General features: G+C 33.7%; 3 protein-coding genes across 3 annotated transcripts; 2 read left to right on the forward strand and 1 right to left on the reverse strand.

Moving 5' to 3' along the window:
- Window positions 1–2780: 2780 nt before the first annotated feature.
- LOC125841709 (ammonium transporter 2 member 4-like) lies at window positions 2781–4665 on the forward strand. Its single transcript, XM_049520881.1, has 3 exons — window positions 2781–3485; window positions 3747–4032; window positions 4109–4665. Exons 1-3 carry the CDS (start codon window positions 2898–2900, stop codon window positions 4663–4665), a joined length of 1431 nt encoding a protein of 476 aa, XP_049376838.1. The 5' UTR covers window positions 2781–2897.
- Window positions 4666–4916: 251 nt separating this feature from the next.
- Window positions 4917–7719, reverse strand: LOC125856687 (uncharacterized). The gene is made up of 3 exons (XM_049536336.1): window positions 7408–7719; window positions 5258–5529; window positions 4917–5162 (listed from the first exon to the last, which is right to left on the reverse strand). Exons 1-3 carry the CDS (start codon window positions 7717–7719, stop codon window positions 5159–5161), a joined length of 588 nt encoding a protein of 195 aa, XP_049392293.1. The 3' UTR covers window positions 4917–5158.
- Window positions 7720–9766: 2047 nt separating this feature from the next.
- On the forward strand, window positions 9767–14023 carry LOC125850916 (uncharacterized). Its single transcript, XM_049530744.1, has 4 exons — window positions 9767–10117; window positions 11744–11938; window positions 13271–13452; window positions 13547–14023. Exons 1-4 carry the CDS (start codon window positions 9826–9828, stop codon window positions 13853–13855), a joined length of 978 nt encoding a protein of 325 aa, XP_049386701.1. The 5' UTR covers window positions 9767–9825; the 3' UTR covers window positions 13856–14023.
- Window positions 14024–15674: the final 1651 nt, after the last annotated feature.

Below are 15674 nucleotides of genomic sequence, written 5' to 3' on the forward strand. Positions count from 1 at the left end.
GATCCTGATTTGTGATGGCGCCACGTAGGCGGGCCTATGATTCTCTTTTATATAAGTATATGATTTTAATTGTTATTTAAATTTTATTATATTATATCATTAAATTCATAGTTAGATAATACTTAACAACATGTCTCATATTATGTAATAATTGATTTGGTGTGATTGTGTCGTTACCTTTAACATTTTCTTTTTACATTTGATCTTTCCTTATTATTTTACAATCATAACTTTTTCACAGTAGCTCTACCTCATATCCTATTTTCCTTATAGGTTTATACAAATTATTATATTTGGCATAATATAATGACAGAAAAAGACTTATCTTGAATTTTGAGTTTCCACGAAAGAATACGTGTCAAACTCAAAAATAAATAACTCACCCTCAATTTTAAATACAACAGCCCGTTTAATCTGACCCGAGCCAATTTTTTTCTTTTCGTCTTCTCTTTTTAATACAAAGTTTTAAAGTTTGATCTATCAATTTTTAATAACATTAAGGAGGTGATAGAACCATAATTAAAGGCCTTGCAAAAATGAATTACTTCCTCCGTTTCAATTTATTTGATCTATATTTTATTTTAGTAAAAAAAATGGTTCTTTCCTTCTTTTTTTAGCAACTAACATATTTTAGACTACATGGTAAAAAAGTATTTTAATACATTTAATCATTCTTTAATTTTAGACCATAAGATTTTAACAAAAAAAATTATTTACTTAAATTTCATATCAAATCAAAGCATGTTACTCAATTTGAAACGGATGGAGTACTTTAGAGGCCTTTTATGTATTTCCCCACGCAATTTTTTTTACTACTAATCAAATTTATAATTCACCATTTGAATTATATGTCATATGCTATTTGTCTATTTACAAGAAGCAAGAAAGCTTAGGAGTTGAACGAAGATCAGTGGAGTGCTGAAAGCTTAGACTGCAAAAGGATGCATCCAAAAATATAACTTTCTTTTTTAAAAAAAAGAATTTAATGTGCCAGAGTTTTAATGTTTAGGGTATTTTTTTTTTTTTATGACAAGGGAAACCCGCAGTCGCTACTCTTTGGGTGTGCACAGGGTAAAACCCCCGCTCCTATGTAATAGCTCGCAAACCACATAGGAGAGGTAACCCGCACTAGGCAAGCCTGGTGCGACGAGCTCGACTCAGAAGGCAAACCCCTTGCTTTCGCTGGCAAGGGGTTTCGAACTTGAGACCTCCAACATGGAAGTCCCAAGCTCAAACCACTGGGCCACCCCGAAGGGTAATGTTTAGGGTATTGAAAAGAGAAAAAGAAAAGAAAATAGGTCAAGGCAGGTCGAGTTAAGCATGTGAATTTCTAAAAAAGAAAATGGATATTTAAAATTAGAGGTGAATTATTTGATCATGAATTTAACACACAATTTTTTAGTCAAAATTAAAATTAAATTTATGTAAAAAATATAACAAAAAGGATATATTTAAATGGAAAGTATAATGAGAAATATATTTAAATTATTTTATGATGTTACATTCAATCCTTTTTCGCCAAAACTTTTGAAAATATTGGTTACTCTTTTTTTAGTCAATGGAGTGGCGAATTCAAAATGAGCTTCTTCAATGGTTGATGTCGACTAAACTTCTATATTATGTCTAGTATATTACAAATATAGGTTATGTAGGTTAAGGCATATAATTTTGTGGGTTCTGAAATTAAAATTTTATCTTTAGTTATATAAGTTTTGTAAAAAATAAGTTATGTCTTGCTCGGACATAACTTGTGTGAGATGAATTGAACTTATATCTCTAACCATATAAGTATTATAGGAATTAAATTGTGATGCTAATTTTCTAAATGGTCATCCAAATTTTGATAATTATTTTAAATATCACTTTTACTCAATAAAAATTATCACTCAACTATTACTATTTTTCTTTAAAAACAGTTAACACTTCAAAAACTTCTTTCTCTCCTAGTTGACATGTCATGTCCTTAAAGTCTTTTTTTTCTTTTTATAATAGGCTTTTTTAAATTCATTTAATTATAATTATAATCTTCTCATTGTTTAAAAAAGAAATAGATTAGTTTATCAAGAAGAAATTTGCATGCTTAGGATTTTTTTTGTATAACTAAATTATTTATTCTTACAATTAAAAGGAGTTCAACCAATATTTAGCAACTCTTTTTTTTTTCTTTTTTCTGAGCGATGAATATTCTTGAGAAAAATGATAAAAACTTTTCTGTTTAAAAAAAAACCATGAAAACGGAAGATAATCATTGAATTTACTTTCAAATTTTCCTATTCTTTAATTTCTTGATTCCTTTTCTTTTGTTGTTCTTAGTCCTTTCATTGTGATTTTCCTTCATATTACATACACTTACATTATGTTCCTTTCGTAGAAGAGTTAATGATCGAACAACACACACATCTGAACTATCATTTTTTCGCGAGTTTCACCCCTCGTTCCCTCTTCCTATCAAAACTATCACTATCTACTCATCTAGGTGTGTTTCAATACATAGATGGTAATAGTTCAAGTAGAAAAACGGAACAACATATAGTTGATATGTGACACTTGCAAAAAAAAGTACAATAGTTTAAATGTGTTTTTCTCCATAATCTCTTTAAAGAATTATATTTGAATAATCCATACTGGAACACAAGAGCAGGCCAACTAGCTAAACCGAAGCCGGCAATGGCATCACTTACACTATTGAAGAAAAGACACAAATAGCACATATGATACTTCATATTAAACTAACAATCGAAAGCCATTTGCTTATTTCTTAGACAGTCACTATCCCATCATACTCTGAATCATATAGGTATAGGTAACAATTACAAAGAACTAAAGAGAAAAAACAGCACTCGTTGCTCCAGTACGTAGTTGAATCACGAATAATCTTGCAAGGAACGCTATCACTAATGGAACTTCCCTCAAATCTATCACCAGACGAGGCAAGTCCGGAATGGATGAACAAAGGTGACAACGCGTGGCAGCTCACGGCTGCCACCCTAGTCGGGCTCCAGTGTGTGCCCGGCTTAGTCATTCTCTATGGTGGCATGGTAAAGAAGAAATGGGCAATTAATTCCGCTTTCATGGCACTCTATGCCTTTGCCTCCGTTCTCATATGTTGGGTTGGATGGGGCTACCGGATGTCATTCGGCGACAAGCTCGTGGCCTTCTGGGGAAGACCGTCCGTTGCCTTGGACGAGAAGTACCTTCTTAGACAAGCATTTCTGGGATACTTCCCCACAGCAACAATGGTGTTTTTTCAGTTTGTTTTTGCAGCCATTACGCCAATATTGATCGCCGGGGCACTTCTTGGGAGGATGAATTTTATAGCTTGGATGTTGTTCGTGCCTTTGTGGCATACTTTTTCGTATACCATTGGCGCATTTAGCATTTGGTGCCCAGATGGATGGCTGTCCAAGCTAGGAGTGATTGATTTTGCAGGAGGCTTTGTTATTCATCTCTCTTCTGGTGTTGCTGGATTTACTGCGGCTTATTGGGTAAGTTTCTTCTTTTTATTTTTCGCACCGACTACATCCTAATCGCGCACTGCAGGCCATGTGGGGTGGCACTACCAACAAGATTTTCTCCATACTAGGGCTCGAACCCGAAAGCATGAAGCTAACACAAGACCCTCTTCCCCTCTGTACAACCATTAAAGTGGAATATTACTATTTCAACTCTCTAGATTTACTTTGAGGTGCTCTTCTTGTCCTGATCATACCTTGGAATGTTGCATGGCAATATCAATATTATAACAGGTAGGTCCCAGGCTGGACAAGGACAGAGAGAGGTTTCCACCAAACAACATTCTCATGATGTTAGCCGGCGCGGGCCTTTTATGGATGGGTTGGACTGGGTTCAACGGAGGAGCACCTTATACCACCAGCACAGACACCTCCTTAGCCATATTGAATACACACGTCTGCACCGCCACCAGCCTCCTTACTTGGCTGGTCCTAGATATTGCTGTTTCTGGCAAACCCTCTGTGATCGGAGCTGTTAATGGCATGATCACCGGCCTTGTTTGCATCACCCCTGGTGCAGGTACGTTCTCATTTAGTGCAGTGACTGGGTATAAATTTCGACATGCTAGACTAACCAGTAGATTCACTACCTACAGGAGTTGTTCAAAGTTGGGCGGCCATCCTGATGGGCTTAATTTCAGGAAGTGTTCCATGGTACACAATGACAATCCTTCACAAGAAGGTCAAGCTCTTAAGGCATGTCGACGACACCTTATCTGTCTTCCATACCCATGCCCTAGCGGGGATTTTAGGCGGTATCCTCACTGGATTTTTTGCTGTGCCAAAGCTCTGTAGGCTATTTTACCTCGTACCTGAATGGGAAAGGTACATCGGCCTAGCCTATGGTTTGCAGACAGGCCAGACCTCAGCTGGGCTACGGCAAATGGGAGCTCAACTAGCTGGTATCGGATTCATAGTATGTCTAAATATTGTCACGACAAGCTTGGTCTGTCTGTTCATCAAGTTGATAGTGCCTCTTAGGTTGGACGAAGGGGTGCTGCAAATTGGAGATGACGCTATCCATGGAGAGGAAGCATATGTATTATGGGATGATGAAGAGAAATATGAAAATACCCAGGTTAATTCTGCATATGATGCTGATGAGTATCCATCAGCTGTTTCAAAGACTCTGAGTGAACTACAAATGGTATAAACGTGCTCTATATGGCTAGGTCACACTATACTTTGCTGCTAGCCTGTGCATAACTTCTATGACTTCATTAGCCAAAGCATGTTTGTAAACAAAGTCTGGCTTTCTTAGCGGAAAGATGAGACTCAACTAGCTAATATTCAGTAGAACTACATGTTATTTTTCTTCCAAAATATTGCAAGGACCATTTTAGTCACACGGAATAAACAGGAGAAATCAAGACAGCAATGGAGAAATTGTGCACAATCGTAACATTGTAGTGACTATTGATCAATCATTTAGAAAACCAAAATATGAAGTACGAATACATTCCTCAAAATTTAAAAAGCTTGAACAAACAAAAGGGCCTTTTGTTAGACTCCATTCTAGAGAAAAATTGTCCAATTAAAGAGATATGGGAACTTTCACCAAGCATTCACATCACACTCTTGTAAAATACTAAAAGAGTTCCCTTGATCTCAAGTAATGGCAACGGGCAATTAATTCCACATCTTTATCAACTACAATTTTCACCATGTAAGAGAGTGTTAAACAGCCATCATAAAAATACAAAAAAACCTGCAAAGACATAAGCAGAGGAAGAAAATAGATTTACTTGCGCTTCTTGGACTTTACAGGGGGCTGCTCGGGAATTTCACCATCATCTTCTGAAGAAAACTCTTCTGGTTCATCAGGGACTTCATTTGGAACATTATGCTTGGTGATATAGTCCTTCAGTATGGTCATGCTTTGCTCTTTCATAGATATCAGTTGCTCAGATAAAATCCCTTTACATGCCTCAACAGAGTATGCTTCTGATCCAAGGCGAAATGTTGCTTTAACTAGAGGAGGGGATAATGCATCTTGCATTTGAGCATTCATAGTCTCCTGCATAATTTCAATCCTCACCTCAATCCAGATTTTAGTGTCACCAATAAAAAAACAGATATTGTGTGTGATGTGAAAGTTAACCTTCAAGTGTACACCCAATAAAACACTCAACGAAGATAGATTTTCAAGCATATGGACATATTGCACGTGCATGATTACCTTACATGAAACATTTGAGTGCTAAATCAATCTACATGGGGCATTCATTTTTAATCAAACAAGTAGAGCATATAAAAATATGCAGAAAGGAAAACACACCACAAGAATCGTTAAAAGGAGTAGTACGTATTTCACATTCTTCATGTCACTGATGTCAAATCCTTCTTGTGGTCTACTCTTTCACACATCGGCAAATCCCCAAGGAGGGTGGTCTTACATTACAAATGAAAGAACAGGAAAAGCCAGAAATCCAGAATATATTCCTCCACTGTAAAGGACACTCATTTCTGATGGGCTTGGGTAGGTTGAAGGTCCCAGACAAGATGATTTCCCGTAACTCAATGGAATAAGAGCTTCTTTCTGGTTCTGTAAACAAAAGGAACAAGAAGAACCATTTCCCAGCTTCTAAAAGTACCAAAATCATTTCCCCATTTCTGCTCCTTCAAAATTAGGCAAGGTTTTGTCTTAAGTCTTAACACAGGTCATAATCAAAGGAACTCCAAACTGTCCGCTTTGCTATTAACTATGACTAGGTCAACCTACATACTGAATAGAATTTCTTCAAACAGGCATATCATGATTTACTTTTTTTGGTAAGTTGCACATCAAGATTTTCTTCTCCCCATATTAAAATACATCCCAAACAGTTTAATGAGGAACCCGAAGAGTAAATACTGGAAAACTGTTTTCATTCCCATCTCTGCACAATTGACAAGCAATGCACAATCTATATGAAAAAAAAACAGCCCACATAACTGTTTCCAGTTCCATCATGGCCCAAGCCCCAATGCCTCCAAACAGAACATAAATATTGGAAAGATCCAACAGAAAGTACTATTAAATACATATCCGTATGAAGTCCGCTTTTTAATTTTGTATCATATATGCAATAGCATTTCTTTCAGCCATTTTCTGAAAAACGTTTTTTCTTCAGACAAGGGTCTATCGGAAACAACCTCTCTACCCCACAAAGGTAGGAGTAAGGTCTGTCTACACCCCACCCTCCCCATACCCTACTTGTGGAACTATATTGAGTATGTTGTTGTTGTATCATATATGCAGTAACACAGTGCTACGACTCAGTAAAAGCCTAAGACAGAAATTTCACTACAGCACCAAGAAGCACTTATACTCCAACTAGGACATTCTGTTCAATTACTTCTCAATCCGCGTGCTACTAGCCAACCAATGAAAGGAGCATAGACCATCTCCAATCCAACACTATCTTTTGCACCAAATCCTATTTTATTTTATTTGTGATGACAGGGAAAACCCGCAACCGCTACCCTTTGGTGCGCCCGCTCCTATACAATAGCTCGCAAAGGAGAGGTAACCCGCACTAGCTCTTATGCAATAGCTCACAAATCCTATTTTGGTGTAAAATTTAGTGTTTTGGGCTCCAACCCAACACTATTTTAGCGTGTGAATAGTGTCACTGTGCTGATTGACATCATTTTAGTGTAAAATTTGGTGTTATGAATTGGAGATGCCCTTAGGCGTTCTCTAAACTACTTAGGATCTTCCACTTGATATAATATCATAGAATTTGCGATGCTTAAAGTATTTTTGAAGGATTAGCTAGAAGTGAATATACCTAAGTCACATGCATGGAAAAATTATTACTGATTGAGCCTAAAATCAAATTCTACTCCCTAGATCCCAAAATACTTATCATATTTCGCTTCTCGAGAGTAAAAATACATGAACAAAACTTACCTGATTGAGCGGAGCGTTGGGAGCTACAGAGGCGGCTGAGGAGAATGCTATGCGGTTAAGCAAGCAGTTAGTTGAGTTAGGGTTTTCGAGGGAATTTACAATTTGGGGTTTTTTGGAGGGAATCCCTACCAATTTTTCCCCAACGCTAGAAACTTCAATATTTTGATATTCTTGCAAATAATGCTGTAACATATAGTTATTCATGCAAATATTTTGCAAAATTACTTGTTGCTCTTTTGCACTATGATCATCAAATAAATCTAAAAATGATGTAGAGGAGGAGGAGGAATTTTCATCATTATTATTATTCATTTTTAGTAGACAAATAAGTACATTTGATTTGATTTTGAAATGGATTGAAAATATGGAGTTACTTAAATTATGTTCATTTTTATATATTAAAAGTAGGTGTAAAAATATTTTACTTTAAAAAGATAAATTTGAGATAAGTATGAAATCTATTTAACAGTTAAGATTAAGATGAAATTCATCCAACGATTCAAATTAAGATAAAATTTACCTTATTATTAGGTAGTTTATGATGGTGTCTACGTATTTCTACACATTGAAGAATGTGTAGAGATATTTTACTAAGGATAAATTTGAAATAAAAATTTAATTATTTCAACTGTCAAATAAATTAATTTGGTGTATAAATAGTTACGTCATTTGTAATGTCACATTATTCATACATTGAAACAGTGTAAGAAATAATATAAAGTTGAAACACCAAAATATCAAATATTATACCCAAAAAATATATGAAAAATTCACCAAATTTACCTATATTAATGGTCATCCAAAAATAGCCTACTTAATTGGGTCAAAATATATTTATTTCATACGAACTTAAGAGAAAACTAATTAAAACATATTTGGACGGACTTTTTTTGAAGTAAAGAGAACAATGAATAGTTGATGTATGATTTTTTTTTCTTTAAAAAATGATAGTTTAAGTGTATTTCTGATTAATAACTTAAAAGAGGATAAATGATTTTACTATACGATTTTACTAAATTGAGTGACTTTATTAATATAAAAATAACATAAATAATTTTATTACATAATTTCATTAAGTTAAATGACCATATGAGAATTTTACTTGTATTTTGAATTTAAGAATTGAAAATTTTATTGGATTTTAATTTAGCTGGCTTCCTACATTCTAGCTCTGTTAGTATGTAAAGGCGTAGAACTATTTTCGGACACCAACCTACTAGTTATTTGTATTAAATGAGTAAATTTTAGGTTTAGCAAACATAAAATTCATATTAGCGCTCTATAGCTACAATTTTGTTATTTGCGCTTCATAGCAAGTATAGTTTGCTATTTGCGCTCCATAGCAAACACAGTTTGTTGTAGAGCATCTCATTTGTATAAATTGTAGGCAAACATCTCATTTGTATAAAAAGCGCAGCGATTATATATGTATATCGGTTAGATAATTGTATATATGTAACTATTATGTATATGTATCAATGATTGTGTTTGTATATCTGTATAAAATTTGAATTTGTATACAATTGAATCGAATTAAAACATTTGGCAAATCTCTCTCTCTCGTGCTTTATACAACACAAATTATACATTGTATTTTGTATAATTTGTGTTTGTATAAAGCGAGAAGAGAAAAAGGCAAAAGAAAACTGGACAGATGAAGATTTGTATTATATAATTATAAGTGTATAGGACGAAGAACTCGGTCGTTGTATGTGTATATATAGTTTTCTCTCGCTTTATACAAACATAAACACAATTTATACATTTGTGCTTGTATAAAGTGAGAGAGGCAAGGGAGAGTGCGAGTGAGATTTCTGGAGAAAGAGGCGAGTGACAAACTGTTTGCTATGGATTAAAATTAAATGAAACTGTGGTTATATAATTTATTTGAATTAATAATTTGCTATTTATACATTTTTTCCTTATATATATACTATTAATTATTAGAGTGTTAAGATTAATTAATTATAATTAACTGATGAGTTTAAGCGTTGAAAAATATGTTATAGTGTTGAAATTAATTTTATAAATAAATAACTACATATTTGAATGATAGTATTGAAACTGTTAATAAACAATGATGATCTTGATTTTTTTTTAAAAAAAACTTTAGCAAGCTAAGTATATCTGTTAGAATGATTATAATACACTTACAATTTTATTTAAGAAACATATGTATAAAGGGGAAAAAAAAATAAGAATACAGAGTGAAGAAGAAGTTAGAAAATTTATTTTGATTAAGATATTTTGGACATCAAAAAAAAGTTATTAAAAATAAAATAATAAAATACTTCGTCAAACTTGGAAAAAAAGTCATAAGCATATTTGCGTCAAGTCAAACAACGGTACGTTACTACGCGTTTTCGTTTCTTATACTCTCCGCCAATTCAAGACTTCCTCTCTCACATTAACAGGAAAATGTCGGACGGAGGATTGACGATTTTGGACGGAACACAGCTCAGAGCCGTTGATCTATCGCTACCGTCGCCGGCCGACAGTTCAGTCACCGGTGCTCAGCTTCTCGACGTCGCAGAATCCAAAGTTTCAGAATCACTCTTCGGCTTCTCATTGCCGGATACTCTCAAGTCCGCCGCTCTTAAACGCATCGGCGTCTTCGATGACCTTGAATTCCGCCGTGAAAAGCTCGATCGTGAAAACGCCTTGTCTGTGCTCCGGAATTACGTAGACGCCATTGCGAATGAACTCCAAGGTAAGTGTGTTGACTTGTTCAGAAGTACTCATATATTGTACTAGCATGAAATTATTGGTAATTGACCGAAAGATCAAACTATCGGGGAGAAAAATTTAGATACTCGTTATATTTATCAAGTCGGAATCTCAGTGATACATAATTTTTAGGTCATTTTCACTTCAGTGGAAGAAGTCGGATTTAAGAAAAAATACTAATAATTGTTGAATGTCATTGCTCCGGGGTCAATGTACCAGTCAAGGTGAAGTGGACATAAATTAGTACATTTGTCTCAAAATAATGGAGTAATAGAGTTTGTGAACTTTTTTTTGGCAATCTTTTTAGTGAATTTGTGACTAGAAAGTGAAATATGATAATTTTGGTTCCGAGAATGTAGATAATTCCAAGTATGATGGATAAGGAATCTAACAAGAAATTTTTATGTACACGCGATTGAAGATCAAGTATCACATTTTAAAGAAGCACACTGAGGATGAAATTGAAGAGGAGATACTATTGGTTTTGCTTGACCAATAAGATAATCAGATTAGTTATCTACCAGTTTCTTAGATATGGAAATTTTAGGTGATACTGACAGTTGGATAGCTCTTACTTAATCATTCTTCATGCATGTTTTCTTAGTAACAGTTGCGGTGAGGGGGCATTTTGTGCATTCTCAACTTGCTACACCCAAGACCAAGGTGGACTATAATTAATTTGCTTGTTTCTTGTAAGTTGTAAGACCTCAGGTTACTCTACTATTCAGTCTATTCACTTATTGGGACAGCAATTATGAAGTCTTACTCTACTCACCAAAACCTTGGCCTTAGCAGAGAATCTTTTTTTGCCTTGTTTAACTCTATTTATTATTTAACGGGGAAAGAAATAATTCTGTACATATATGGGTATCCAAATGTAAGATATGAGAATCTCAAGTTTTATGGAACTCCTAAGTATTGGAATGATATGCGCTTTAACAGATGATTCATATAGTCATCCCCAGCTAGTTTGAGATTGAGATGTTGTTGATTGGTATTTTGCTAGTTAAGATGAGATAGGAAATCCAAAACCAAGTGATAATAAGCTCTATTGATGTAGAGTACAAGATGCCTTAGATTTCACTCTTTGATATTCCAAATCTCACTTAAGACAGATTGATCAGATGTCTTGTGTTGATTTTGGTGCATCCAAATTCCCAAAGATGCGCCACGAGTCTAAGACTACCTAAAATTCTAAATGGACTGGAAGCTAACCTTTCAAGTAGTTGCACTTTAGAAAGCTGCTTCCTATGGAGAGTGTAAGTCAAGTAACTGTTAAAAGAACTAAGTAGTTCTCTTTGAACTAAACATTGCAATTCTTTTTTTTTTTGGATGAAGTTGAACTAAACATTACAATCTCAGAAAGAGGATAATGTCTTGACTCTTGAATGGCCTTGCAATTTGTGGAAAATAAACATGCTCAAACCTTGACTATATGAACTTCATGCTCTTTCTGAATTGGCTATGTATGTTATTGGTGTCTTTTTGTATGCTTCTATGTTGGGTTGGATAGTTAAGTGCTAGACTTGTCTTTCTGTTCATTCTATCAGTGATCCAATTTTATTAGATGAAATGAAAAATCATACTGATTTCTTATATCCATGTTCAGATGATCCTATAGTCATTGCAATTTTGGATGGGAAAACTCTTCAAATGTTTTTGGAAGATGAAGATGACTTTGCCATGTTGGCTGAGAATCTTTTCACAGATTTAGACACAGAAGATAAAGGAAAGATCAAAAGAAATCAAATACAGGATGCTCTCTTTCACATGGGTGTCGAAATGGGAATTCCTCCTCTTTCAGGTTTGCTCCCGTCCTCCCCAATAAAGAGCATCAAAACACCGTTCATTCTCTAGCAACAACAACAATACCGAGTGTAATCCCACAAGATTGTTCATTCTCTATCATTGCTAGATATCATTGAAGGTGTTCAAATGACTTAATAAAAAAAATCAAATGCATTCAAATGATGATGCTTTTCTCAAAAACCCCTTTTCATATGTATCTTCATTTGACATTATATGTTTCAGCATATGCAAAATTCTGCAAATATTATTTCTTAGGAGAAAATGCAGCAGTAATCCTCAACATATATCTTTTGACCTTTTGCCCTTTTAACTTCTTATTTATATGGAAACAAAACGCTTTGACATCAAGAGTGAGCAACTTACCCATCCATCGAATTTGGTTTCAAAATAGGTTTTTTTTTTTATAAAAAGATCAGGTATTTCTTTGTTTTCTCTGCTTATCACTGCTGTCCTCTTATATATCACCCATCACCATAACTGTTAGGGCATTAGCAGCTTCATGTTCAATCCAAGACACCCTACATTCTGCAGTTGTTATCCTGTGCACAGAATTCAAGCTTAATCATATAATCCTGTCTTTGAATCTTAAAGTTTCATCTGATTTCATAATTCTGGTAAGGATAGAGATACCAAGCTTAGCTACAGTTTAAATATAAGTCGTAATTATCTCCATTGTAGAGATAACTCCAAACAATGTAAATAAAACTAATTGATTTTGTAATGTTTCGAGTAGTTAATAAGAAATTGATATCTGTGTCCATATTCTTCTTATATTTCTTATTATTATTTTTAATGATTAAATATTATAATTTCAATGCATAACCCATTGAGAAGTTAGCTACAATTCAATGCATCGACTATTCAAAAGTCAAATGAAAGGGTAGTTATATATTTCACCCTTCTAAGGTCCGGGCACCATCTTATGCATATTAATCATATGTGTTTTTCTTCCTGTAACGCATATTTTTGTCTTGAGGTTTCATAGTGTTTATTGCACTTCACTAAAGATTCAAAGACCTCAACTGAGAAGCATGTGAGCTATATGATCTGAATAAGAATCTTTTGACTAGATCATTTCTTCTCGTCAGTGTTTGGCTTAAGAGTCTAATATCATAATATTATTAGTTTTTTTCTGAAAACTACTAACTGTTTCATTGTCATTTGAGCTATCCCTTCTGTTCCATCTTATATGGCATGATTCTAAAAACTTTTTTAGTCAGATCCGAAAGATTGGAATCCTAGCTTTGGCAGCTGATTTATGTGCAGCTCAATCAAATTTCATTGACAGCCTATTTCTATGCTAAATTCTAACTTTGTTGTTGAGCAGAGTTTCCTCTACTAAGTGACATTTTAAAGAAGCATGGAGCTGAAGGAGAGGATGAATTGGGGCAAGCCCAATTCGCACATTTACTTCAACCTGTGCTTCAGGAGCTGGCAGATGTTCTTGCTGAGAACCCTATGGTTGTGTTGCAGAAAATCAAGATCAATAATGGTTCCAAATTGAGAAAGGTTGCTACTTGACTCATTTTTTTGTACCTAAGCTGAAATCTTTCTTTCTTTCTACGCTGTCTTTCTAATCTGTTCAACTGGTCATGACATGCAGATTTTGGCTGATGAAAAGCAACTAAGCGAAACAGTAGAGAAGATAATGCAGGAAGAGAAAGACGGTCTAAGTACTAAAGATGTCATTCGACACTATCTCGAGAAAAATGGAGCTTCATTGGGCTTGCCACCTCTGAATGATGAAGTGGTGATTCTTCTATATGACACCGTATTAGGTGCTATAGAAAATGGAAACACTGATGCAAAAACATCTGAGAAGGACGAATTCTTGGTTTTTCTGAAGGAGATCCTTGAGAAGTTTGCAGCTCAACTTGAAGTTAACCCAACTTTTCATGATCTTGACAATTGAAGGTATATTGATGCGCCTTCCAATACACTCTCTCAATATAAAATTACTCCAGAAAAGTTCACAAACTCATCCCATGAAATTTATCTTAGATTTTGACTCAACTTATCATTAAATTTCTTTACTTTTAATGTGTTCCTATATATTTTACCAATGGAGTATGTTTCTCGATTGAATCCATATATATTAATTAGCTATCAATATAATGATCAAAACTACCTTTTTCTTGACAATGTGAAACAAAAAAAATCATAACTCAATTATCTATGGTCATACATAACTCATAACTTAGGCCCAAGGGAATGAATGTTTTTGAGGTAGTTTAATAGTTCAAGAGCTCCGCACACCTTCCACTCTCATACTCCCTCACTCAATCATATTTATATGTCGTCTTTATAAAAAATAAAGGGAAAAGGGCCCTATATAACCCTCAACTTTGTCATTTGGAGCTGATATGTTCTCGTTATGAAAGTGGCTCATATATACCCTTACCGTTATACAAACAGCTCACATATACCTCTACCGTTACAAAATGAGCTCACATATACTCTTCATTTAATGGAAGTGAAAAAAATTAGTTTTAAATTTATATTTTTGACTTTTAATTTTTTTAAAAAATCATTTAGGAGTATATATGATTCTTCTAGCAAAGTTCAAGGTATATTTTAGTCTTTTTCATACATAAATTATTTTTGACTTGATTATCATTATTTGAATTTCTTGTTCTTATTTTATATTTTTCTTTCATTCCTTAGTGTAAAAAAAAAAAATTAACTATTTTTTTGTGGCTATATTATAATTTAAAATTATTTTTTTGGCTAAATTGTAATTTAGTTTTTTTATTTGAAGAAAAAAATTGGGTCATCTATAATATATTTTACAAGAATATTAGTGAAACATAAATAAATTTGACCATCAAAATAATAAATCTAAATTAGTCATTGAAACAAAAAAAAGTCAAAAAAATAATATGTTTGAGGAGGGTTAAATATACTCATATGGGATTATATTTTTTTTAAAAAATAATTAAAAAATTAAACTAAAATTAATTTTTTCACTTCCGTTAGAGGAAAAGAGTATATGTGAGTCATGTGTAAATAAGTAGGGTTATACATGAGTCACTTTCATAATGAGGGGTATATCAGCTCTAAATGACAAAGTTGAGGGGTATATAAGACCCTTTATGTTCTTTAATATTTGTCCGTTTACAAAACTGATGCATAAATGACACTATTAGCTTTGAAAATATGCATTTGACTAACATATAAAAGTTAAGTAATTAATTCATGTTCATTTATTGAAAACATGACTTTAGGAGAACACAACAAATAAGGTACAATGATAAATTTACTTAATTTCTTAAAAAACGAGGGAGTTATTATTAAGTGCTTACCATTTCACTACTCCCTCTATCCCTAATTACTTGTCCACTTTTTCTTTTTTAGTAATTAGGCCAGAAATTTAAAAAGTCTATAATATCATTTTTATTTTAAAATAAACTGATCTTTTTTCCATTTTTAATTAAAAGGTATTAAAGTTAAAGAGAAAATGGCCAAAAACCTCCCCAACCTATAGCCGAATTTTCAACTACACACTCATACTTCACGGGGGTCCTATTACCCCCTGAATTATTTTAAAATGAAATAAGTAGCCCCTTAAAACGTCATACCCAGATAGGTGTCTTGTGGTGAAACACACGTGCTTGACACGTGTTTTCACCTGTAGATCTTTTTTTAAAAGACATTTTTTTCTCTTTCTTCTTCAACCTTTCTTCTTCATTCATTTTTTAGCCCTAATTATTTTTTGAGAACTTTGATGTGGA

The sequence above is a fragment of the Solanum stenotomum genome, chromosome 1 (genome assembly GCF_019186545.1).
Source record: "Solanum stenotomum isolate F172 chromosome 1, ASM1918654v1, whole genome shotgun sequence".
Taxonomy (NCBI): Eukaryota; Viridiplantae; Streptophyta; class Magnoliopsida; order Solanales; family Solanaceae; genus Solanum; species Solanum stenotomum.